The sequence below is a fragment of the Dendrobates tinctorius genome, unplaced genomic scaffold (genome assembly GCF_039654945.1).
Source record: "Dendrobates tinctorius isolate UK_male_01 unplaced genomic scaffold, ASM3965494v1 ptg000029l, whole genome shotgun sequence".
Taxonomy (NCBI): Eukaryota; Metazoa; Chordata; class Amphibia; order Anura; family Dendrobatidae; genus Dendrobates; species Dendrobates tinctorius.
This window is the reverse complement of record NW_027361697.1, coordinates 49,091,628-49,117,857: the sequence shown is the minus strand read 5'-3', so window position 1 is coordinate 49,117,857 and position 26,230 is coordinate 49,091,628. Positions and strand designations below refer to the sequence as shown.

The following is a 26,230-nucleotide window of genomic DNA, read 5'->3' as shown; positions in this document are numbered from 1 at the left end:
AGGAAAAATTCCTTTGGACTTTAATTCCATAATCTGTTTCTTATTTAAGAGGTTATTAGATACAAAGGTAAGCCTCCTCAAGGCGACTTGCTTATGATGATATGAATTTACCCTTATATAATCGTGAGAATTTTTTTGTGCTGTCACCTGCAGTCCCCAAGTGTTCATTGACACGTGGCAAATTTTTTCAGGTTTACAGTATAAATAGCAAGAATCTTGTTTCTAGCTTACAGCAGAGCGCAAAATGAAGCACCTTCTTCTACTTTTGGTTTCTGGGCTCTGCTCTGCCCAGTATAACCCAAACTATAGATCAGGCAGAACGACTATGGTCCACCTGTTTGAATGGCGTTGGGCTGATATTGCTGCAGAATGTGAGAGATATCTTGGACCCAATGGATTTGCAGGAGTTCAGGTATGTGCAGCCAAACCCTCGTACTTGTATACATTGGCAATGAAGAATTGTTTTTACTGCCCTCAGGACATTGTTGTAAGGAATATCTTCAGTTTAGTGCCATTAGATTTTTGCAATTCAGCTTATTTCTACAATGAAACAAAGTTGGTCCTTCTACTTTCACATATCAAACATGGTTGATGCAATGTTGTTGTAACGGACTGGGTGGTGGAATCACTGTGTCGGAGTCCAAGGAAGACCTGGAGGAGCCTCACCCAATCTGACCACGGATATGCAGCAACATAAGACACTGAGATCTGAGGAGAGACAAGGGAGATAGTCCAGGTGCTACTCCAGGACTAACCGTGGGTAGATGGAAGCTGGGAATGGGTAACTGGGGTGGCCTGAGGGAATGTCCAATAGATACAGGCAGGCAGAGTAAGAAGACCATGGATGCAGATGGTAAAATGTTTAGGAATACAAAACATTGCACAGGCACCTCTCATCTGGTGGAAGTGCTTTAAGTAATTAGTGCTCCTCAGCCACTTTAGGATAGTGTGCGCTGTCCTACTAAGAGGCTGGGAATGCATGCGCGCCCTAAGCACTATGCCCGGGAATCTGCAGGCAGTACACAGACCCCAGGCAGTTGCAGGATGATGGAGGCAGGGCGCAGGATCGCGTAGGTGAGTTAGAATCTCTGCTGTCAGAGGGAGGCTGAAAGGTCAAGGACAGGGCAGGAACAGCAGAAGGGGGAGAGGGAGATGTCGGGCTGTGGTGGTGAGAACATTGGTGCCTCTGCCGTGAAAGGGGACTCAGAGGCACGTACATTACAGTTGTGCTCTACCACAATGGGAGTATAGCTAAAAACATCATTATTTTTATATACCTGCTTTTTATCTATTTATCTACATAATTTTGCATTTGTACTTTTGGGATGTATCTGTGTGACAGAAGATGGTGATGCTGGTGATATTGTCATCATGAATATCAACCCTTGGGACAGTTTATTTTATGACATAAATGAATATTTGTTTTTTATCCATAAACTGCACATCATGCATCATCATAGACTTAGACCCTAGTAAGTATGCCTTTCATTGCCCCAGGATGGACACAACACCATTGTCATTCGGAAGGGATGTATGATTTCAGCCTTACTGTAGTGCTACCCTTGCCTCATCATTTAAAGGATAGCTTTAGTATAGGTCTCTGGCTGTGAATACATTCATGCTTGCAAAGGGTTGTCAATATCTCTGGTAGCCTAAATCAGTGGTTTATTGTGTAATTCTTACCTTACGTAAAGTCTTGGTTATTTTGGTCTAAGAGAGTGAAGAGTATGCTCATTAAACCTCTTATAATGCAGGGGTACTGTAACGCTATTGCCGATGCCCCTTCAAGGTTCTCCTTCCCCGTCCATGCAGGGACGCCAGCAAACTCAGTACCTCAGTAATGCGGCATGGTCCTCAGCATACTTCCTGCTTCTTGTTTAGTTCTCAGTACTGGCAACTTGCCTAGTGAGCGTGCTGTTATGTACTTAAAGGGTGAGCACATGCACCTGCAAGATGGCTCCCAGTCAATAGTTGAGAGGCATCCTGCTTAACAGGCACACTCCCCAATAGGGATGTGCTGAAGCAACATTCAATTATTCGATAGTGTGGCACTACTAGTGAGTTGTGAGGTCCCCTGCTCCTGGTGTGGTCAGTGTCCTGAAAGCGTAGTTCCTGGTCCTTGTGCGGCCAATCCTGAACCCATAGGCACTGGTCCTAGTGTGGTCAGTGCCTGAACCTTGTCCCTTTGGTTTGTGTGTTACTAGTCCCTGAATCAGTATTTGTGACCCATGTATCTGAATCAGTGCGTATCCAAGTATTCAGTGTATCTGGACTATCCTATCAGTCTCTGAATTAGCCCCGTCTAAGACTCCATGTCGGTAACCGTTCCATCTATGGATCCTGAACCTATTAGACACAAACACATGGGCCATGCACACAGCGAGCAAGTCTGTATGACAGTGTTCACACCACCAAATGACTGAAACACAGAAAAACACGGTAAAGCAAACGTATAAAAATAATCTGTTGTAAAAAAGTAACAGTAAACAGCAAGTGCTAGTAAAAAGATGATAACAAAACAGGGTATTCATTTGATACTTTTTTTGGCAAAAAATGTATACTAATCCGCTCTACCAAACGTCAAGGTATACCCATCTCAGAGCACTCCCTAACTAATGTATTTAAAAACCCGATTATGTGTATAGTACCTGTATGAGCAGGATTCAGGCAGGTAATGTCCAATGTGGACACGCTATGGAAGACGGCTTTTGTGTGCATGACCCATAAGGGAGGGGTGGAAACCTCCCCAATCTTGCAAAAACAAGAAACCAATTAGACACAAACACATGGGCAATGCACACAGTGAACTAGTCTGTATGACATTGTTCACACCACCAAAAGACTGAAACAAAAAAAAACACATTAAAACAAACTTATAAAAAGTATTTTCTTTGGAGGGCCGCATGGTGTTGGGCTGTGAGCACAACCCCCATCTGTGGACGTCGGGCCCTCAGACCATCCTCATGGAGTCGGTTTCTAACCGTTTGTGCAGACACATGCACATTTGTGGCCTGCTGGAGGTCATTTTGCAGGGATCTGGCAGTGCTCCTCCTGTTCCTCCTTGCACAAAGGCTGAGGTAGCGGTCCTGCTGCTGGGTTGTTGCCCTCCTCTGACTCCCACCATGTCTCCTGGTGTATTGGTCTGTTTCCTGGTAGTGCCTCCAGCCTCTGGACACTACGCTGACAGACACAGCAAACTTTCTTGCCACAGCTCGCATTGATGTGCCATCCTAGATGAGCTGCACTGCCTAATCCACTTGTGTGGGTTGTAGAGTCCATCTCATGCTACCCTGAGCGTGAAAGCACAACCAACATTCAAAAGTGACCTAAACATCTGTCAGAAAGCATTGGCACTGAGACATGGTCTGTGGTCCCCACCTGCAGAACCACTCCTTTATTGAGGGTGTCTTGATAATTGCCAATAATTTCCACCTGTTGTCTATTCCATTTGCCCAACAGCATGTGAAATTGATTGCCAAACAGTGTTGGTTCTTAAGTGGACAGTTTGATTTCACAGAAGTTTGATTTACTTGGAGTTATAGTCTGTTGTTTGTGTTCCCTTTATTTTTTTGAGCAGTGTATTAAATTGTATATTTATTCCAGAAAGATAGACAGTGTTTTTAAAAAATATGCACAAGATTTTACAAAAGCGACAAAACAATACAGGTTATACAATTACATAAAATAAGATAAAAAATAATGAAACAGTGGCTTCTGAGCTTTATCAGATGGAAGCAATCCAATTGAAAACATCCATCTACGTGGATCAAGCCTACACGGCAATGTAATTTGCCTTGCCTTTTTATCAGTACCTAAGGTACACCCACACACCTCCGCTTGATTACTCATAATAGAGCTGGTCATGGAATGTGGCTTCTGTTTCAGAAAATTATGAGATTCCCAACATTCACGATATCTTCACTCCTTATGATCACAGTCATTCAATATCGTTGTCATATTTTTTTTTATCAAGATTTTACCTTTTAATCTGTTTCCTTAAATAGGAAACATGGCATGACTGTTGTCACTATTGATTTGGGGCTGCTCGGCAGGTCTCACAGTTATGATAAAATATGCATATTCTTCCCCATGTAGTCCTGAACTTGAAAATGTATGTCCCATTAATATTGGATCAATACTAACCTCAATATTCATAAATGTACATTGGAGACACAAAGTCTAGGGAAGTTCTTTCACGATAGCAGCTCATATCGGAGAAGAGCCTACTTCTCCTTTTATCAAACAAACCCAAGATTTCATGTCTATTTCCAGGAAATTTAACAGTCTAAACTACTTGTCCATAACAAGAAGTTTTGGCTTCAAATGGAGTTTTAATTATTTTTTAATTTCTTAGTCACCACTATTTTTTCTTTCTGCCCCATATGTCAGCTGTGTATTTCTACTTCAATAAGGGTTGTAGATTGTAAGCTTTTTCTCCTACTGTAGATTCTGTGTGAGAAGGGGAAGTGAATACCCCCTCTCTGGAGAAACCATATGAATTTCCATTTTTTTCCATGATAAGTAGTAATATCACTTGATACAGTTTCCTAATTTTTTTAATTCACTTTGCCCTTCCTATAATTTGCCCCTGCTTATAAATCTTATGATATTTGCTTATTCAGAAATTTCTTAATTATGTAAATGCTTTCTTCAGGTAGGTTTTTGTATGTTTAAAATTCTTGTTTTCATCATTTTTATTGCAGGTCTCACCTCCCAATGAGAACCTGATTATTAAAAGCCCCAACAGACCATGGTGGGAGAGATACCAACCGATCAGCTACAAGATCTGTACTCGTTCTGGTAATGAGCAGCAATTCAGGGACATGGTGACAAGATGTAACAATGTTGGGGTATGAGGATTTGAATACCTTTTCAGTTTATTATATCTAATATATAAAGCTCAAAGTGTGTATGTACAGTATGTGTGTGTGTGTATGCATGTGTGTATGTATGTCCGGGATAGGCATCCGCACCATCACAGCTACAGCCACAAAATTTGGCACAGTCGCATGTCTGGACCCCGAGAGCATCCTAAGCTATGTTGTGAGGCGAAATTTTAACCCCGCGCGTTCCAATTCACCAAACAAATTTGCCCCCATCTACATACTGGGGAAAAAGTGTGTGCGCGTCAAGCCCCGCCCCTCATTATGATGTAATAATGCCCCTATTTGCATACTGGGGAAACAGTGTGTGCGCATCAAGCCCCGCCCCTCACAATGGTTGCCATGGCGACACTGATGTAATCATAGGTTGCAAGCCCTGCCGCCGCTCATTATGATGTCATAATGGTTGACTATGGGATGGAGGATGTGTGATTGGTATATGGGCACTGGACTATGGGATGGAGAATATGTATGACGGGTATATGGGCATGGGACTATGGGATGGAGGATGTGTGATGGGTATATGGGCACTGGACTATGGGATGGAGGATATGTATGATGGGTATATGGGCACGGGACTATGGGATGGCGGATATGTATGATGGGTATATGGGCACGGGACTATGGGATGGAGGATATGTATGATGGGTATATAGGCACGGGACTATGGGATGGAGGATATGTATGATGGGTATATGGGCATGGGACTATGAGATGAAGGATGTATGATGGGTATATGGACACTCGACTATGGGATGGAGGATATGCATGACGGGTATATGGGCACGGGACTATGGGATGGAGGATATGTATGATGGATATATAGGCACGGGACTATGGGATGGAGGATATGTATGATGGGAATATGGGCACGGGACTATGGGATGGCGGATATGTATGATGGGTATATGGGCATGGGACTATGAGATGAAGGATGTGTGATGGGTATATGGGCACTCAACTATGGGATGGCGAATATGTATGATGGTATATGGGCATGGGACTATGGGATGAAGGATGTGTGATGGGTATATGGGCATGGGACTATGGGATGGAGGATGTGTGATGGGTATATGTGCACTCGACTATGGGATGGAGGATATGTATGATGGGTATATGGGCACGGGACTATGGGATCGTAGATATGTATGATGGATATATGGGCACGGGACTATGGGATGGAGGATAATTATAATTTGCTATAACTAACCACAGTTAGTTACTATGCCCGGGCAGCGCCGGGCTCTTCAGCTAGTAGACAATAAATAATAAAGCAAAATTATTAACAATTCAAATTTGTTTAGTCCTAAAGTGATAATTTTACAAAATCTTTAATATCAAGTAACCCATGATGCATTCAATATTACACCTTCCCAACATCAGATATAAATTTACAGTGGAAGTTGGAAGGAGCTGTATAGAGCGTGCTTAAGACATTGCTGTAAAACACAATAGGCTCATGCTTTAACAGCCAGGATTAGAGGTGACTCCAATCCTGGCTGCTTAGAGCCTAGATGCTGCAGGCAATAGCATCCGTGGAATATATAGTGCTCAGCATAATTGAGTACAGATCCTTTGAAAAATATGATGTTAGTCAAGATCTCATTGATTACTGAATCAATTTCATTCTTTTCTTCAGAAATGCCACCGATATGTGTTTGGGATCATTGTCATGTTGAAAAAGGGAATGTCTACCAAGGGCTCTGAGTGATGGTAGCATCTTTTCTTTCAATACAGAGTAGTACATCTGTGAATCCATGATACAATGAATGAAGTGTAGCTTCCCAATAACAGGAGCACTTATTTACCCCCCCATAAGGACTCTGTCTCCACCATTTGTCACTGTAGGCACCATGCAGTTACAAAAAATTGAGTAATACTGAAACAATTGTATTGAATACTATATTATTCACCTTACTTTCATGTTATGGGTTAAGTAAAATGTTCTATGACACACAATCTTGTCAAAAGTTTTGAAATCGCTCTTGTGCTCAGTGAGATATTGATTAAAATCTGCCTTCCAAATGGTGTGTACTCATTTATGCTGAGCACTGTAAACGATTAGAAAGAATGAGGAGTCACTATTTGTCAACCTATCACCTTCCCTTTTTCACTCATGAATAGTCATTGTCAAAGGGTTGTCATGGCAGCCAGGAAACTAGTGAAGTCCTAAAATCTGTCATTTTTGGATTCCTATTATAAAGTAGAGCCAGGGCCTAATAATAATAATGCTGACATAACAATAAATTGCAAAACGCAAGATCACATTTTCAAGTCCCCAGTGGGAATAAAAAAAGGTTAAAAAAAGATTAAAAACAGTGGCCCCTGATTCCCCAAAACTGTCATTTTGATGAGGGGTCTGGTTGAGTGCAAGATGTCTGATTCATTAAAACCTTCACAAGCTTTCACGTACTGGAAGCGGACTCCGTTGATGAGCCTGCATTTTTGTCTGTATTTGACAACTGACTTAATCAGCAGTGCTCCACCCGTGGTGGTTAAGTTAAATTCCGCTCTCAATGACTGACAAAGGAATATAGCAAGCGCCGCCCAGAGCTGTGTCATAAATCCTGCCCATTAACACCTCTGTCATGTGATCATTGAGTGCCGATGCTTTGTCATGACAGCCGGAGTTCTGCAGATTCATTGTGAATCTCCTGTAGCTCATGGCCAGTGTTCATAGGAGATTGTGATTTTTGCTATGCATAGCATCGTTTGTATTGTGTACTTTGTGGATTCTCCTCGGTTGCAGGGGTTGAGAACTCACAATATGAGGCTTCACGAGTCAGCATTCACATGGAGTGATTGCAGCCATGTACTCACCCTAAAGCAGTTTTCTAGTCTAAAAAGTTAGGAGAAGTTGGAGGCATTGTCATTTAAAAAAAAAACCTTTTTACTTTTTGTTACATAAAAAATCTAAACACTAAAACAACATAATTAGTATTGCTGAATTTATAATGGTCCAAACTATTAAAATATCACATTATTTATCCTACATATTGAACACTGTAAAAAAAGAAAACAAGGCAATGTCAAAATAGACGGAAATCTCACCTTCCAAATGAAAGTCATAAACAATAGTCAAAATCAACTGTACCCCCTCCCCCCAAAAAAATGCTCTTGCAAAAAAAGCTCCCAGAAAGCTTCATCAATGAAAAAATTTAAAACTTGAACCTTAGAATATAGCGACATGAAATATTATTTTTGTAATAAAAGCAGTGAAGCATAAAAACTATACAAATTTTGTAGTGAAGTAACTATACTGATCCAAAGAATAAAACTAACACCCAAAAGATCCCTAAAAATGTATTTTAATACAGTATACAGCAATGTCAATGGATAGGTATGAACATTTTGGCTGGTAGTAAAAAAATCAATTCAAAGAATGTTTTGTTATCTTCAGGCTGAGGTTAGAGAAGAGTTCACACACTGCAGTTTGTTTTTCAAGTTTTTTAATGCATTCAGGGCCAGATTAAAGCAAAATGGGGCCTTAAATACTTAAAAATTACACCATCGCATGAAAACATTTAGGTTGCATTTAAATGCACTGAGTTCAGACAGTTAAAAGAGCGCGATCGACAATATTGATTATATAAGTTTGGTGCTTGTTTACCAGCGTCTTTACACATGTTGACAGGTTGATTCAATGTCAGCACAAAGCAGCAGATGAAGTGTGACATGAACTGCTTTTCACAAGCTTATGACAACTTCAGTCTCGTTATCAATATTAGAAAGTCTGAAGTTATATACCAACCTGCTCCAGGAAAACCACACTAGGAGTAACGCATTACAGTGACTTCAAAGCAATCGACAACTTCACCCACCTGGCTAGCACACATTCCCGCGTAGTGACCATAAACGCTGAGGTCAAGAACAGAGTTGCCAAAGCCAGCGTTGCCTGGTAACGAAGGGGACTCAGCCTTACCACGAAAGTATGATGGTCAACAGCATGGTGGTCCTTACCACATTTCTCTATTCCAGCGAGAGCTGGGCTGTCTACAGCTGGTATGTCAAACAGCTCAATCACTTTCATCTGAGTTGAATTTTCTACATCAGGTGGCAAGACAATGTCCCCAACATGGTAATCCTGGAACAATCTGGATTCTGCAGCATTTACACTCTTCTGCTAAAAGCCAAAGCCAAGTGGGCTAGACATGTGGTCAGAATGCCAGACAGCCGATTGACCAAACAACTGCTGTAATGAGAACTGTGTTAGAGAAAACAATCTGTCGGGGGGCGGAAGAAATGTTACAAAGTCAGCCTTAAAGCATCTCTCAAAAACCCGGGAGTCAGCATCAGCGAATGGGTGAAGCTTGCCTTGAACTGTCCAGCTTGGCGACGCTGGATCGCCTGAGGAGTACGTGCAGCTGAAGACAGGAGAACCTTTGAGGCAAAACAAAAGCGAGATTTGCACAAAGCACATGCAGTATCTACTGTCCTCACTGCATCTGCTTACTTATGTCACATATGTGGGCCAGCGTTCAGGGCCCAGATTGGCTTCCTCAATCATCTCCGGACCCACAGTCACTGATCCAGTGTAAACCATGAAGTCATGGTCATCTTCGACTAAGGAGGACAAACAACTACCGGTTGACAAAGAATGATGGGCACAGAATGATTATTAGTGGATCAATCTGTGTGCATACAGTATCATTTTATCAGCAGCACATCTGCAGTTTACACCGATTGATGTGTCGCTGAGAATAATGATTTTTGTAATGCCATGAACAAACTAAGTACCCGGATGAATAAACAACATTTTGCTTGTTCTTTCATCAATTGTCAATATGTTTACAGCTATGAACTTCTGTCTGTGCAGCCAGGATTTATAAATGGATGCTACATACATATACACAGTATGTGACTCAAACACTGTATGTTAACCACACATATGTGTACACACACATAGCACACATGTACTGTATATACCAAACACACACCCACACACAAAGCATATACACACATGTATACACAGTGCCCATACAGAGAACATACATAGACATTTATATTTACACAGAACGCAAACAAACATGTATATACAAAGTACATACTGTATATACTCGAGTATAAGCCAACCCGAGTATAAGCCGAGGCACCTAATTTTGCCACGGAAAATTGGGTAAGCTTATTGACTTTAGTATAAGCCGGGTATGCATTGTCCCCTCATCCCTGTCCTGCTATGTGTGGCTCTCCCCATCCTGCTATGTGTGGCTCCCCCTGTCCTGTCCTGCTATGTGTGGCTCCCCCCATCCTGTCCTGGTATGTGTGGCTCCCCCCATCCTGTCCTGTTCTGTGTGGCTTCACCCTGTCCTGTTATGCTATGTGTGGCTCCCCCATCCTGTCCTGCTATGTGTGGCTCCCCGTGTTGTATGCATGGCTCACACCCCCCTGCATGGCTCACAACCCCCCAGCATGACTCACAACCCCCCAACATGGCTCACAATCCCCGATCAAGGCTCACAATCCTCCAGCATGGCTCAAAACCCCTCAGCATGGCTTACAACCCCCCAGCATGGCTCACAACCCCCCAGCATGGCTCACAACCCCCTCATGGCTCACAACCCCCCAGCATGGCCCACAATCCCCCAGCATGGCTCACAACCCCCTCATAGCTCACAACCCCCCCAGTATGGCTCACCCCCGTCTTACTCGCCCTCCTTGCGTGTCCCTGCAATGCATCTCTGTCCCATTCTGCAGGTCTTCCTTGTTCCTGTGCTCAGTGGTAAAGTGGTAATGCTCATTAAAGTAATGAATATGTGCTCCACACCTATGGGAGTGGAGACATGTACATATTAATTACCTTAATGAGCGGTACCATGTGACCGCTGAACACAGGAAGAAGCTGCCAGTGCTGGGACAGAGATGTAGGGACATAGATGTAGCGATGGAGTGTGAGTATAGATATCTTCTGGAAGCCCCCTCCCCAGTCAGCTTTCTGGACAATGACTCGTGTATAAGCCGAGAGGAGCATTTTCAGCACAAAAAATGTGCTGAAAATCTCGAATTATGCACGAGTATATATGGTATATACAGTCACATGCATGCACAAAGCACATACATAAATATGAACATATTTGTATACACAGAGCCAATTTATGCAAACATATGCATACAAAAAAGCACATACCTACAAACACATATACAATTGTGCTCAAAAGTTTACATATCCCAGTAGAATTTTTGCTTTCTTGGCCTTTTTCTCAGAGAATATGAATGATAACACCAAAACTTTTTCTCCACTCATGACTAGTGGTTGTGTGATGCCATTTATTGTCAAACTACTGTGTTTTCTCTTTCAAAATCATAATGACAACCCAAAACATCAAAATGACCCTGATCAAAAGTTCACATACCCCATTTCTTAATAACATGTATTACCCCCTCTAACATAAATGACAGCTTGAAGTCTTTTGTGGTAGTTATGGATCAGGTTCTTTATTTTCTCAGATGGTAAAGCTGCCCACTCTTCTTTGCAAAAAGCCTCCAGTTCCTGAAAATTACTGGGCTGTCAAGCATGAACTGCGCACTTGAGATCTCCACAGAGTGGCTCAATGATATTGAGGTCAGGAGACTGAGATGGCCACTCCAGAACCTTCACTTTGTTCTGCTGTAGCCAATGACAGGTTGACTTGGCCTTGTGCTTTGGATTGTTGTCATGTTGGAACGTTCAAGTAAGTCCCATGTGCAGCTTCCGGGCTGATGATTGCAAATCTGCCTCCAGTATTTGCTGATAATGTGATGCATTCATCTTTCCTTCAACTTTGACCAAATTTCCTGTGCCTTTGTATCTCACACATCCCCAAAACATCAGCGATCCACCTCCATGCTTTACAGTAGGAAAGGTGTTCCTTTCATCATAGGCCTTGTTGACCTCTCTCCAAATGTAACGTTTATGATTGTGGCCAAAAAGTTCAATTTTGGTCTTATCACTCCAAATTACCTTGTTCCAGAAGTTTTGAAGCTTGTCTCTGTGATGTTTTGCGTATTGTAGGTAAGATACTTTGTGGTATTTGTGCAGTAATGGCTTTCTTCTGGCCACTCAACCATGCAGCCCATTTTTTTTCAAGTGCCTCCTTATTGTGCATATTGAAACAGCCATACCGCTAGTTTTCAGAGAGCTGATGTTATTTGTGGGTTTTTCTTTGCATCCCAAACAATTTTTCTTACCTTTAGTAGCCATTCAAACCCATTTGTGTCAACTTCTGTGCATATTATCAAGCAAAAATCACCAGGGTATGTGAACTTTTGATCAGGGTCATTTGGATGTTTTGGGTTGTCATTATAGTTTAAAAAGAGAAAACACCGTAGTTTTACATTAAATGGCTTCACCCAACCACTAACCATGAGTGGAGAAAAAGTGTTGGTGTTATCATTCATATTCTCTGAAAAAAGGCCAAGAAAGCAAAAATTCTGCCAGGGTATGCAAACGTTTGAGCACAACTGTATACCTACCAGGAGCTCAAACCTTTTTTATGTATTCACTAATATATACCTACCAGGAGCCCATACAGTACATTCTGATGACTTCACTAATACTATACCACTAGCAGCCCATGCAATCTTATGTCTTCACTAATATATACCTATCAGGAGCCAATACATTCTGATATCTTCAATAATATGTACCACCACCAGGAGTCCATAAATTCTGATGTCTTCAATAATATACACCTAACAGAACCATATAAGTTCTGATGTCGTTACTGATATACAGTGGGTAGAGAAAGTATTCAGACCCCAGTACATTTTTCACTCTTTGTTTAATTGCAGTCATTTGGTAAATTCATAAAAGTTCATTTTTTTCTCATTAATGTCCACTCTGCACCCCATCTTGACTGAAAAAAACAGAAATGTAGAAATTTTTGCTAATTTATTAAGAAAGAAAAACTGAAATATCACATGGTCATAAGTATTCAGACCCTTTGCTCAATATTGAGTAGAAGCACCCTTTTGAGCCAGTACAGCCATGAGTTTTCTTGGGGATGATGCAACAAGTTTTTCACACCTGGATTTGGGGATCCTCTGCCATTTTTCCTTGCAGATCCTCTCCAGTTCTGTCAGGTTGGATGGTGGATGTTGGTGGACAGCCATTTTCAGGTCTCTTCAGAAATGCTCAATTGGGTTTAGGTCAGGGCTCTGGCTGGGCCAGTCAAGAATGGTCACAGAGTTGTTCTGAAGCCACTCCTTTGTGATTTTAGCTGTGTGCTTAGGGTCATTGTCGTGTTGGAAGGTGAACCTTCGGCCAAGTCTGAGGTCCAGAGCACTCTTGAAGAGGTTTTCATCCAGAATATCTCTGTACTTGCCACATTTATGTTTCCTTCAATTGCAACCAGTCATCCTGTCCCTGCAGCTGAAATACACCCCCATAGCATGATGCTGCCACTACCATGTTTCACTGTTGGGATTGTATTGGGCAGGTGATGAGCAGTGTCTGGTTTTCTCCACACATACCACTTAGAATTATCACCAAAAAGTTCTATCTTCATCTCATTAGAGCAGAGAATAATATTTCTCATAGTCTGGGAGTCCTTCTTGTGTTTTTTAGCAAACTCTATGCATGCTTTCATATGTCTTGTACTGAGGAGAGGCTTCCGCGTGCCACTCTGCCATAAAGGCCTGACTGGTGGAGGGCTGTAGTGATAGTTGAGTTTGTGGAACTTTCTCCCATCTCCCTACTGCATCTGTGGAGCTCAGCCACAGTGATCTTGAGGTTCTTCTTTACCTCTCTCATCAAGGCTCTTCTCCCATGATTGCTCAATTTGGCTAGACAACCAGGTCTAGGAAGACTTCTGGTGGTCACAAACCTCTTCCATTTAAGGATTATGGAGGCCACTGTGCTCTTAGGAACCTTGAGTACTGCAGAAGTTCTTTTGTAACCTTTGCCAGATCTGTGCATGGCCACAATTCTGTCTCTGAGGTCCTTGGCCAGTTCCTTTGACTTCATGATTCTCATTTGGTCTGACATGCACTGTGAGGTCTTATATAGACAGGTTTGTTCCTTTACAAATCAAGTCCTATCAGTTTAATTAAATACAGATGGACACTAATGAAGTAGTAAAACCATCTGAAGGAGGATCACATGGAAATGGACATCATGTGACTTAAATATGAGTGTCTGAGCAAAGGGTCTGAATACTTATGACCATGTGATACTTCAGTTTTTCTTTTTTAATAAATTTGCAAAAATTTCTACATTTCTGCTTTTTGTCAGTCAAGATGGAGTGTACATTATTGAGAAAAAAATGAACTTTTTTGAATTTACCAAATGACTGCAATGAAACAAAGAGTGAAAAAAATAAAAGGGGTCTGAATATTTTCCGTACCCACTGTATGCCTAACAGAAGCCCATACATTCTGATATGTTCACTAATATCTACCATAAAGAGCCCATACATTCTAGACTCAATGACGCACACAATAAGACACATACACACAAAAAGACACACACACAGACACAGACACAAACACACACATATACACAAACCGAGACACACAGAGAACCACACACTGAGAGACAGACACACACAGAGGCACAGACTCACATACAGAGAGACACAGACACACAAACACACAGGAAACGCACACAGAGGCATACACATACACAAAGACACATAAGACACATACACACAGAAAGACACACACACTCAGACACTCAAACACACATAGACATGAACAAACACACAGATACACACACACAGAGACACATGTACACACAGGCGCTCACAGAGACACACAGACCCACATACACACAGAGACACACACACAGACAATAGATGACTTACTTCCAGTCAATCTCATCTTCAGTTCTTCTGACTCCCGCAGAGTGCAGGATCTGTGGTGACATACCACTAACATGACCAATCACATGATTGTGAGATCGCCAAATGTCCTGAAGTCCCACAGAGTGAAAGACCTGTTGTGACATCATGCTCACATGACTCTTCACATGATCATGATGTCACCAAAGGTGCAGAAGCAGTCTCCACATTGAAAGTTACACTGATTATTGTTATTGATTACTGTTATTATCAGCGTAGCTCCTACTGCAGATGCTGGGCATCCCCAAGAAAGTGGGTGCCCTAATGCTGGCCCTCAATGCATGTTATCTGATCCTAAAATGGTTAGTTATCATTCCTCACAAGCTGAAATTAAATGTTTTTTTCCATCTTCATTAATGATTATTGTTGGATAGTGCTTGCAAATGTAAAAAATTTACTATTTTTGAGTTATTAACATTTTTGTATTCAACATATTGCCTTGAAGACCGACCACTGCACTTCCATGCTAGGTAACAGTGGTGTCCGGTCTCCTATGCTACAATATGAAAATAATAGAAAAGCGTTAACATCTCAATAAAGCTGCGGTCTATTTCCTGTATCTGGTATTCACATGACGAGGTCTGTGCTGTAATATCAGTCATAAGCCATGGATAGGAGAAGCTCTGTTTCTGGATGAAAAACAAATTCTCTTTTCCTAATTTCAGAAAAATCTAATATATAAAGCTCAATGTGTGTGTATGTGTGTATGTCCGGGATTGGCATCTGCACCGTCGCAGCTACAGCCACAAAATTTGGCACAGTCACACGTCTGGACCCCGAGAGCATCATAGGCTATGGTGTGAGGGGAAATTTTAACCCCGCGCGTTCCAATTCACCAAAAAAATTTGCCCCTAGGTACATAATGGGGAAAAAGTGTATGTATGTATGTATGCATGTGTGTATGTCCGGGATTGGCATCTGCACCATCGCAGCTACAGCCACAAAATTTTGCACAGTCATACGTCTGGATCCCGAGAGCGTCACATGTTGTGAGGTGAAATTTTAACCCCATGCGTTCCAATTCACCAAACAATTTGGCCTACTTTTCTTATCATTTCTATGGTGTTATCGTCCTTCTGTAAAGCTAAAAATAACACAATTTATTACCGTGCCAACACAGACCACCCTCTGACACAGACTGCAGGGGGAGTGCAGTATCACACAGGATAGAATTAGATACACGGCTTAGCAGTCAGTATCACACAGGATAGGATTAGATACACAGCTCAGCAGTCAGTATCACACAGGAGAGGATTAGACACATGGCTCAGCAGTCAATATCACACAGGATAGGATTAGATACACAGCTCAGCAGTCAGTATCACACAGGATTGGATTAGATACACAGCTCAGCAGTCAGTATCACACAGAATAGGATTAGATACACAGCTCAGCACACAGTGTCACACAGAATAGTATTAGATACACGGCTCAGCAGACAGTATCACACAGAACAGGATTAGATACACGGCTCAACAGTCAGTATCACACAGGATAGGATTAGATACATGGCTCAGCAGTCAGTATCATACAGGATAGGATTAGATACCCGGCTGAGCAGTCAGTAACACACATGATTGGATTAGGTACACGGCTCAGCAGTATCACACAGGATAGGGTTAGATACACGGCTCAGCAGACAGTATCACACAGGATAAGATTAGATACACTGCTGAGCAGTCAGTATCACACAGGATAGGATTAGATACACGGCTCAGCAGTCAGTATCTCACAGGAGAGGATTAGACATATGGCTCAGCAGTATCACACAGGATAGGATTAGTACACAACTCAGCAGTCAGTATCACACAGGATAGGATTAGATACACAGCTCAGCAGTCAGTATCACACAGGATAGGAATAGATACATGGCTCAGCAGACAGTATCACACAGGATAGGATTAGATACACAGCTCAGCACACAGTATCACACAGAATAGTATTAAATACACAGCTCAGCAGACAGTATCACAGTATCACACAGAACAGGATTAGATACACGGCTCAGCAGTCAGTATCACACAGGATAGGATTAGTTTCATGGCTCAGCAATCAGTATCACACAGGATAGGATTAGATACATGGCTGAGCAGTCAGTAACACACATGATAGGATTAAGTACACAGCTCAGCAGTCAGTATCACACAGGATAGGGTTAGATACACGGCTCAGCAGACGGTATCACACAGGATAGGATTAGATACACTGCTCAGCAGTCAGTCTCACACATGATAGGATTAGATACACGTCTCAGCAGTCAGTATCACACAGGATAGGATTAGATACACAGCTCAGCAGTCAGTATCACACAGGAGAGGATTAGACACATGGCTCAGCAGTCAGTATCACACAGGATAGGATTAGATACACCGCTCAGCAGTCAGTATCACACAGGATAGGATTAGATACACAGCTCAGCACACAGTATCACACAGAATAGTATTAGATACACGGCTCAGCAGACAGTATCACACAGAATAGGGTTAGATACACGGCTCTGCAGTCAGTATCACGCAGGATAGGATTAGATACACGGCTGAGCAGTCAGTAACACACAGGATAGGATTAGATACACGGCTCAGCAGTCAGTAACACACATGATAGGATTAGGTACATGGCTCAGCAGTCAGTATCACACAGGATATGGTTAGATACACGGCTCAGCAGACGGTATCACACAGGATAGGATTAGATACACTGCTCAGCAGTCAGTATCACACAGGATAGGATTAGATACATGGCTGAGCAGTCAGTAACACATGATAGGATTAGATACACAGCTCAGCAGAAAGTATCACACAGGAGAGGATTAGGTAAACAGCTCAGCAGACATTATCACACAGGATAGGGTTAGATACACAGCTCAGAAACAGGATGTGCCAAAGGAGAGGACATTTTCATACCAAGAATTCCACTCATTCCATCTGATTTGTTTTTTGATTTTAAACGCCTCCAGTTTCCAGTTCAACTGCTATTTGCAAAGTCCATTAACAATGCTCAGGGACAGTCCTTGAAAGTAGTAGGGATCGATTTGCAATCTCCATGCTTTTCTCATGGTCAACTTTACGTGGTCTGTTCAAGAGTTGGAAATGCCAAAAATCTGTTCATCTTTGCACCGAAAGGAAAAACCAAAAATCTTCAATGAGTTGAAAATAAAATACTATCAATACTTGGGTAATCGTTTAGTTAATTTGTGTTGCAAATCTGTAGTGTTGAATATATGATGTGAAATGTTTATATGTGCAATATAATCATTATAATTTGTTATAACTAACCACAGTTGGTTACTATGCCCAGGCAACGCCGGGCTCTTCAGCTAGTAAACTGTCCTTGCTGATTCTTTTTGATTTCAACTTTTTTTTCACTATTAAAAGGGTTATCTGGCCTTAGGATCATTTTATGTGACTGCAGATTTGTGAATCCTCACATTGCGCACACTGTGCACTGTGTGAATCCTCTACAGTAATGCAATTTTCATACTTCTGGCTAATTTCCGTCTAGACGTGTTTGATCTCACTCAAAACTCTATATTCAATACTCTGTATGCAAATCACATGCTTACGGTCATATACCCGCTGCCGGCAACGCTCAATCCTCACAGTGTGCTGTGCACATGATGTGAGGAGTCACAAGTCTGCAGTCTCATAAAGTGACTGCAGACTTGTACCATAATGCCAGACAACCTCTTTAATCTCTTTATTGTTAAATAATTTATATTTAAATGTCGTACATTTAAGGAATTTTTACATTGAAAAATGTAACAGTGTTATAGGCTCTTTAACCTGATTTGACACTTTTTAGGTGTTCATATATGTGGATGCTGTCATCAACCATATGTGTGGAGCTGGTGGAGGCTCCGGCACAGGTTCTACATGTGGAAGCTCTTACAATGCTGGAAGTAGAGATTTCCCTGCTGTACCATATTCCAACCTCGATTTCAATGATGGCAGGTGTAGGTCTTCAAGTGGTGACATTGAGAACTATGGAGATGCTTACCAGGTGATATGATCATTTTTATTTAATAGGACAACAAATTATAAATGTACAGATTAAAGGGAATCTGTCAGCAGGTTTTTGCCACCTAATCTGACAGCACCAAGATATATGGGGTATAGACCAATTCTAGCAATATGTCATTTGTGATTTACTGGGCTGCTTGCTGTAGTTTCCATACAACCAGTGTTTTATTAACAGGAGATTATCACTATAGGACTAGTAAACCTGTACCCTATATTCATGAGCTCTGTATAACCCTGTACCAACCACTGATTAGCAGCTTTCTGCCTATGCACAGTGTACACAGAAAGCTGCCAATCAGTTCTCAGCATTCAACTGGTAGATCTAAAGCAGATGAAATAGAACTTTGATAAAAAATGCAGCAAGCAACCTAGTAAGTAATACATCACTGCAATAAGAGTCTCTGGCCTCTCCATCATGTCGCTCTCAAAGTGGTTAGTAAAAACCTGTTTACAGATTCTCTGTAAGTTTTATTGTGCCTATACACATTTAATTTGTCTAATCTTGCAGATTTTGGTGTGATCAGCTGACCATCTGATGTACATGGTGAGCTCCTTGTCACTTGTTGTCAGCACAGATAAGGATCCAGCCATTTAAACTCCAGTTCCATATTTTTCTCTATGCAGTTAAGTCCCTGCCAGATGCATCTGCCAGTGACTTTCTTGCAAACACATGAACGGTCAGTTGATCCGAATATTCCTATAAAAGGTGGAGATTAGAGAAATAGCTGAAGAAATAATAGACTTTCTTTAAAATTAAATTCTATCCAGATTTTAAACTATAAGGCTATGCATATAGATCTCTCACACTTGATGGTGCAGTTAGGTTATAACGTATATACGCGAGTATAAGCCGACCCACATATAAACCGAGGCACCTAATTTTGCTACAAAAAAGAGGGAAAACTTATTGACTCGAGTATAAGCCTAGGGTGGGAAATGCAGCAGCTACTGGTAAATTTCAAATATAAAAATAGATACCAATAAAAGTAAAATTAATTGAGACATCAGTAGGTTAAATGTTTTTGAATATCCATATTGAATCAGGAGCCCCATATAATGCTCCATAAAGTTTATGATGGGCCCCATAAGATGCCCCATAAAGTTCATGATGGGCCCCATAAGATGCTCCAAAGAAAATATGCCCCATATAATGTTGCACAAAGGTTAATGATGTCCCCATAAGATGCTCCATATTAAAATATGCCCCATATAACACTGCACAAAGGTTAATGATGGCTCATAAGATGCTCCATAGAAAAATACGGCCCATATAATGCTGCAGAAAGGTTATTGATGGCCCCATAAGATGCTCCATAGAAAAACATGCCCCATATAATGCTGCCCAAATGTTAATGATGGCCCCATAGGATGCTCCATATTTAAATATGCCCCATATAATGCTGCTGCTGCGATTAAAAAAAAATGACATACTCACCTCTCGTCGCTGTCCACTGCTCCTCAGCGTTGCTGGCTGTCTGCAGTGACTGTTCAGGCAGAGGGCATGCACTAAACATGTTATCATGCCCTCTGACCTGAACGTCACAGCCAGAGGACCCGGAAGACAGCGAGGTGGTGGAATAGGATAGGTGAATATTGCTCACTGCTGTGAACATGTTTGACCTGGCTTCTGAGTTTGGGCTCCCTCTGGTGGTTACTGCTGGTAATGGAGCTGGTTTAGCTGACAGAAGTCAATCACCTGAGCAGGATGATTGGCGGTCAGGTGTTACAGACTGGGGAGATTTAAGTGAACAACCTTCCCTCAGCTCTTGCCGGTGATTTGGATTGCTTCCTGAGCACATTTTGAAGTCTGCTTGTCTCCTGCTCCGTCCTGCATCTTTCAGATAAGTTATTTGTCTTCTTGAATTTTTTTTGCATTGGATCCATTTTTGCTTGTGTCTGATTTTTGCTTAGCTGGTGTGAGCTCAGCCTGGTTCCCTGTTAGGACCTGTGCTGGACCCTGTTCCACATGCCACAGCGTATGTTAGTCTTTTTAGTAACCAGTTCACACCACAGTTCTGATTTAGTGGGGGAGAGGTCGTGTGGCCTCAGAATTTTTGCATATCAGACGTGTTGGATTTTTCTTAGGGTTTTTTGCGTGATTGCAGACAGTATCCTTTCCTGTCCTGTTCTATCTAGACAGTTTGGGCTCCATCATTTGCTTACTCTATTCTATGCCTCTGTTTTGTGCTTTATCTTGTCTCACCGGCAATATATGTTCGGAGGCTGTCTATTCCTTTGGGGTTCTACTCCGGGGCAGTTTAGCTTTCCCATTTCTCCCTTTAGGTTTAGTTAATTCTGTGGCTGTACCGAGGCGTCTAGGGCATCATAGGTACATCCCACGGCTAATTCTAGTTGTGTTGTCAGTTTAGGGGACTGCAATCCGCTAACTACCAACTTCTCTGGTTATCTGTTGCCTAGGCTATTCCCCGTTGTCCTCCTTGTTTTACCTAATCATAACAGCTCCCCCAGTCCTACTCACCCTCCTGGCACTGCTACATCTCCTTCCCGGCGTCTGCATCTCTCTTCCTGTCTTCCTTCCTGTGCTGAGTGGTCATGTGGTACCGCTCAATAAAGTAATGACTATGGGAGTGGAGACACGCGCATAGCATATTCATTACTTTAATGAGCGGTGTCACGTGACCGCTCAGCACAGGAAGGAAGACAGGAAGAGAGATGCAGACGCCGGGACGGAGATGTAGCAGTGCCTGGGTGAGTATGATGTCTTCTGTTTCCCGCTCCCTCCCCCCCACCGGCTTTCTGGCATATGACTCGTGTATAAGCCAAGAGGGGGCATTTTCAGCAAAAGAAATGTGCTGAAAATCTCAGCTTCTACACCAGTATATATGGTAATTCATGTCAGAATGGCTGTATAAATCTCAAATTACAACAAGCTTTTTAAGGATTTTCAAAGTAAGCCCTCCAACCTCATCAGGTCAGAAATGATTTAATAATGTATGCAGTTTGTATTGTAAAATATGGTGACAGATCTGCCTTAATGTCAGTGAAATTGATCTTTCACACAATGTTGACATATGTTTAATGAAAACACATTACAAATGTGCTTGTTTGCAGGTGAGAGATTGCCGTCTTGTGAGCCTTTTGGATTTGGCACTGGAGAAGGAATATGTGCGTACAAAGATTGCTGACTATCTTAACAACCTTATCAGCATTGGTGTGGCAGGTTTCAGACTCGATGCTTCTAAACACATGTGGCCAGGGGATATCAAAGCCATTACCAACAAGCTCAATAACCTCAACACTCAGTGGTTCTCCAGTGGATCTCGACCTTTCATCTTCCAAGAGGTAACAGGGGATGAATGCAATAGAGTAATAAGTCTAAAACAAAGCAAATACCTTCACATTTCAATAATGCTCTAAAGTCAGTTTGGGTAGACCACCAATTGCTTTCTGCACCTTGAAAACTACACATTGGGAGATGTAACACTTTCCAATAAATCAATATCATTGTGACTGACAGGTGATTGATTTGGGTGGAGAAGCTATTTCAGCAAGTGAATATTATGGAAATGGACGAGTGACAGAATTCAAGTATGGAGCCAAACTTGGAAATGTTATTCGTAAGTGGAATGGAGAGAAGATGTCCTATCTAAGGTAAATCCAGAATTAATATTCATGCACTGCAGTACTCTTAATAGAATTAGAGATTTTACTTTCCTCTGACAAATCTCTTATCTAGGAACTGGGGTGAAGGATGGGGTTTTATGCCCAATGATAGAGCCTTGGTGTTTGTAGACAACCACGATAACCAGAGAGGACATGGAGCCGGTGGAGCCTCCATCCTCACCTTCTTTGACGCTCGGTAAGAGTTTACTAAAGACAAACATAAAATTCCTCTATATCCTTTCTTGTGATTGTAAAATTTTTCCCATTTTTAATGTACACAGCCTTTACAAAATGGGAGTTGGCTTCATGTTGGCTCATCCCTATGGACTTGCCCGTGTTATGTCCAGTTATCGCTGGACAAGAAACTTTGTTAACGGACAGGTAAGCGCAATACTTTCTTCCTTCTGTCACTTAACCGGTGTGACACTTAGCAGCATTAGATCTTCTTTCAGGATCCTTCAGTACAATATTGCTCCTCAAACTTTATGTTGTGAAAATAAGTGATAAAAAAACCTACTTAGCTCTATTGACCATGAATTCGCTTTATAATGCACATTTATTATAGCATTTACTGTTTATTGCATCCTTGTATGTGCCAAATATCTTTTTATAGGATGTCAACGATTGGATCGGACCACCAATGAATTCTGATGGATCAACCAAGACCGTCACCATTAACGCAGACTCCACCTGTGGCAATGATTGGGTGTGTGAGCACAGGTGGCGCCAGATCAAGTGAGTAGCGAAATTCCACTGTTGCAAGAGGGACAGATGTCTAAATAAAGTAATTTTCTACTCCACTACTTTCTGTGCTAGATGTTTGTGTCTTACGTGGTTCTCAGACATGAATGTGATGTTTTGCTTGAAGGAACATGGTCATTTTCCGTAATACAGTTGATGGCCAAAGTCTGACCAACCTGTGGGAAAATGGAGGCAACCAAATTGCTTTTGGCCGTGGAAACAGAGGGTTCATTATCTTCAATAACGAGAGCTTGTAAGTTATGTTTGTTTTTAACAATAGATAAAGCTAGCCATTATATTTCTTCAATGGACATTTGTCAGAAAACAGGCAAACACAAGCAGATAATGTCCATGAATTTTATGAAAAACCATTCAATTTGGTATAAGCTGCATGTCCAAGATTTTTACATAGCAAATTTAGCAATAAAAGATGAACAAGTGACAGCTTAGTTACATTAAGCTTTTCATTATTTGTTATTGCAATTAGATCCTTAAAATGGTAGGCAGGGCACAGGCATTTGATGTCCTATTATAGGTCATTAATACCGATCGGTGGCATTCCGATACCTTATGCCCTCATAGAACATCTGTCTTTTGCTCCAGCAGCTGCCAGATGTAAACCCTTTGAATGGATCAGATAAGCGCCGCTCCATTCAAAGTGTAGTTGCCGCTACTGGCAGTGGCCAACAACTGCAGTGCAGCTCCTGCTCTTTTGAATGGAAGCTGTACTGCAGTAGCTGGCAGTGACTGACAGCAGCTGCTACACTTTGAATGGAGTGGCGCTCAGTATCTCTGCTCAAAGGTATTTACATCCAGCTGCCGCCGGAGCAAAGTTTGGCTGATTGATGGGGGCACCCACATAGATCTACTATTGTTGACCTATCTCGAGGACAAGCCATTGCGTTTTTTTTTCCTGATGAAGATGTTTTTCAACTCTCAAACACCAAGATTAATAAAATACTCTTTATTCAACACCATCATCTCCATTCGATGTCTTCTTGACTAGCAGCGCTGCAGAATTATCTGTATATCCCTCTGTACTTTGTATTGAAAAGTTTTAAGAAATATTGCTAATAGTTTTCATATTTTTACCACTATACAGAGTAAAATGTTTAAATATTCTTTCAGTAACATGGACGTCACCTTAAACACCGGCCTTCCTGCTGGCACTTACTGTGATGTCATCTCTGGGCAGAAGGACGGCACTCGTTGTACTGGCGCTCAGGTCACCGTGAGCAGCACCGGCTCAGCTCGTTTTACTATCAGCAGCTCAGCGGAGGACCCATTTATCGCCATTCATGTCAATGCCAAACTGTAATGACTACAAATTCCTAATGCAATAACTAAACTAACTTGTGTGTCATTCTTTGTCAATGTTGATAGTTATAACAATATAAAGCTTTTTCCCAAAGACTCAAATATTGATTATTTTAAGCTTTATATTCTTGATGGTACATTTCCTGGGTGAGCAATGATGACCCGCAAATTGAAAATGAAAGGATCATACATGTGACTAAAAAGGCCAAAGTGTGTCACTGTATGATGCTTTTGTATGAATAAAATATGAGCGATCTGCTGGTCATCATTGCTTTCCACGAAGAGGAACACCATCTCTGTGCGCTTGCACCACAACATTTTCGTGTGCCCACTTTATTCATTTATTACCGCAATGGAGTGAGTTGGACTAGTTGTGTATGATCAGGTCATTGCTTCCTGCTAAGAACTTCTGTGGTTCATGATGGGACTAGCCATGATCGTGCAGAATACCAGCAGTGAGCGCTTTGCCCCATAACGACTGTCTGAACCACATACTTTTGGTGGTCTGATCCACACTTTGAATTCATGGATTTGTTGTAGCCAGAACCTTTAAGCAACTCTTCTGTGTGAACACCCTACATATAAAGAGATGAAACAAACAAAGAAAAAAGGAGTCTATAGCCACCTATAAAATTCCATTATTATTTATTGATACTCACAATAGGCTACTGAGGTTATGACCTGAGGACTGGTAGCAGGACACTTGTATTTAACTCACACCTCACTGGAGGATTATTTCACTCAGGGTACCGTTACACTTAGCGATGCACCAGCGATCCCGACATCGATATGGATCGCTGGTGCATCGCTAAGTGGTCAATAGTTTGCTGCCACACAGGCAGATCTCACCAGCGACATAGCAGTGGTCAGGGGTCGCTACTTACCTGTCAGACGCGGCGATCCTGACGACCTCCCGCCCGCGTCCACGCGTCGCTCGTCGGCACCACAGGAAGCCCAGCAGGAAGCGCCCGATGAGAAATGGTCCAGGACCTTCTCGCGCGATCAGCGATAACCAGCGGGGGAGCGGTCGGAGGTAAATATCAGACATAGCGATATCGCTAGCAATATCGCTATAACGTCACAAAAACCAGTGACGTTACAGCGATATTGCTAGCGATATCGCTATGTGTAACGGGGGCTTTAAGCTATGCAGTAGCCTATGGGGCCTCTGGGAGACAATGGCACTTGCTATAGATATGCTAATTATGTTTGCTGTTAGCGACCCTGCACTCAGTTGCACCTTGGTCTCTTTGTAATGCATTTGTCATATATGTGGTTGTGTAACTTTTGTCTAGTAATCTTTGTCAATGGATTTTACATTATTTTGTGAGTATCAATAAATAATAATGGAATTTTGTAGGTGGATATAGACTCCTTTTTTCTTTGTTTGTTTCTATATGCAGTATATTGGAGTTTTCCATGGGCTAATGCCTGCATGCGGTGTCTAGTACTAACTATTCACCGTTGTTTGTGATGATTTCTGCTACTGGGATTTTGTATTATATAAAGAGATGAGAAGCATAACTCTGGAGCTTCTCTCCTACCCTCTTACCATGTGCCATTTGTATTACTGTTTATCAGGGAACAGGACCTAGGTGTCCTACCGCTACAACCCTTTATAGCTATAGGCAGAGGAAACAGTAAACGTATAGTGAATCTGTCATTAGAATTCATAATATAAACTTTATACATTACTAGCTGAAGAGCCCGGCACTGCCCGGGCATAGTATCTAACTATGGTTAGTTATAACAAATTATAATGATTATATCTATATATATATATATATATATATATATATATATATATAAAGCTGAGTGTAGAGCCCCGCCC

General features: G+C 41.8%; 1 protein-coding gene and 1 long non-coding RNA gene across 2 annotated transcripts in view; one reads left to right on the top strand and one right to left on the bottom strand.

The window, feature by feature from the left end:
- The window catches only part of LOC141085986 (uncharacterized), a 64,963-nt gene that overhangs the window by 25,628 nt on the left and 13,105 nt on the right, over window positions 1-26,230 (bottom strand). The gene's annotated exons all lie outside the window — the stretch shown is intronic.
- On the top strand, window positions 33-24,495 carry LOC141085985 (pancreatic alpha-amylase-like). Its single transcript, XM_073571703.1, has 10 exons — window positions 33-412; window positions 4,704-4,850; window positions 18,500-18,697; window positions 21,790-22,020; window positions 22,196-22,329; window positions 22,415-22,537; window positions 22,623-22,722; window positions 22,955-23,076; window positions 23,210-23,335; window positions 24,211-24,495. The coding sequence occupies exons 1-10, from the start codon at window positions 245-247 to the stop codon at window positions 24,398-24,400; spliced, it is 1,539 nt and encodes a 512-aa protein (XP_073427804.1). The 5' UTR covers window positions 33-244; the 3' UTR covers window positions 24,401-24,495.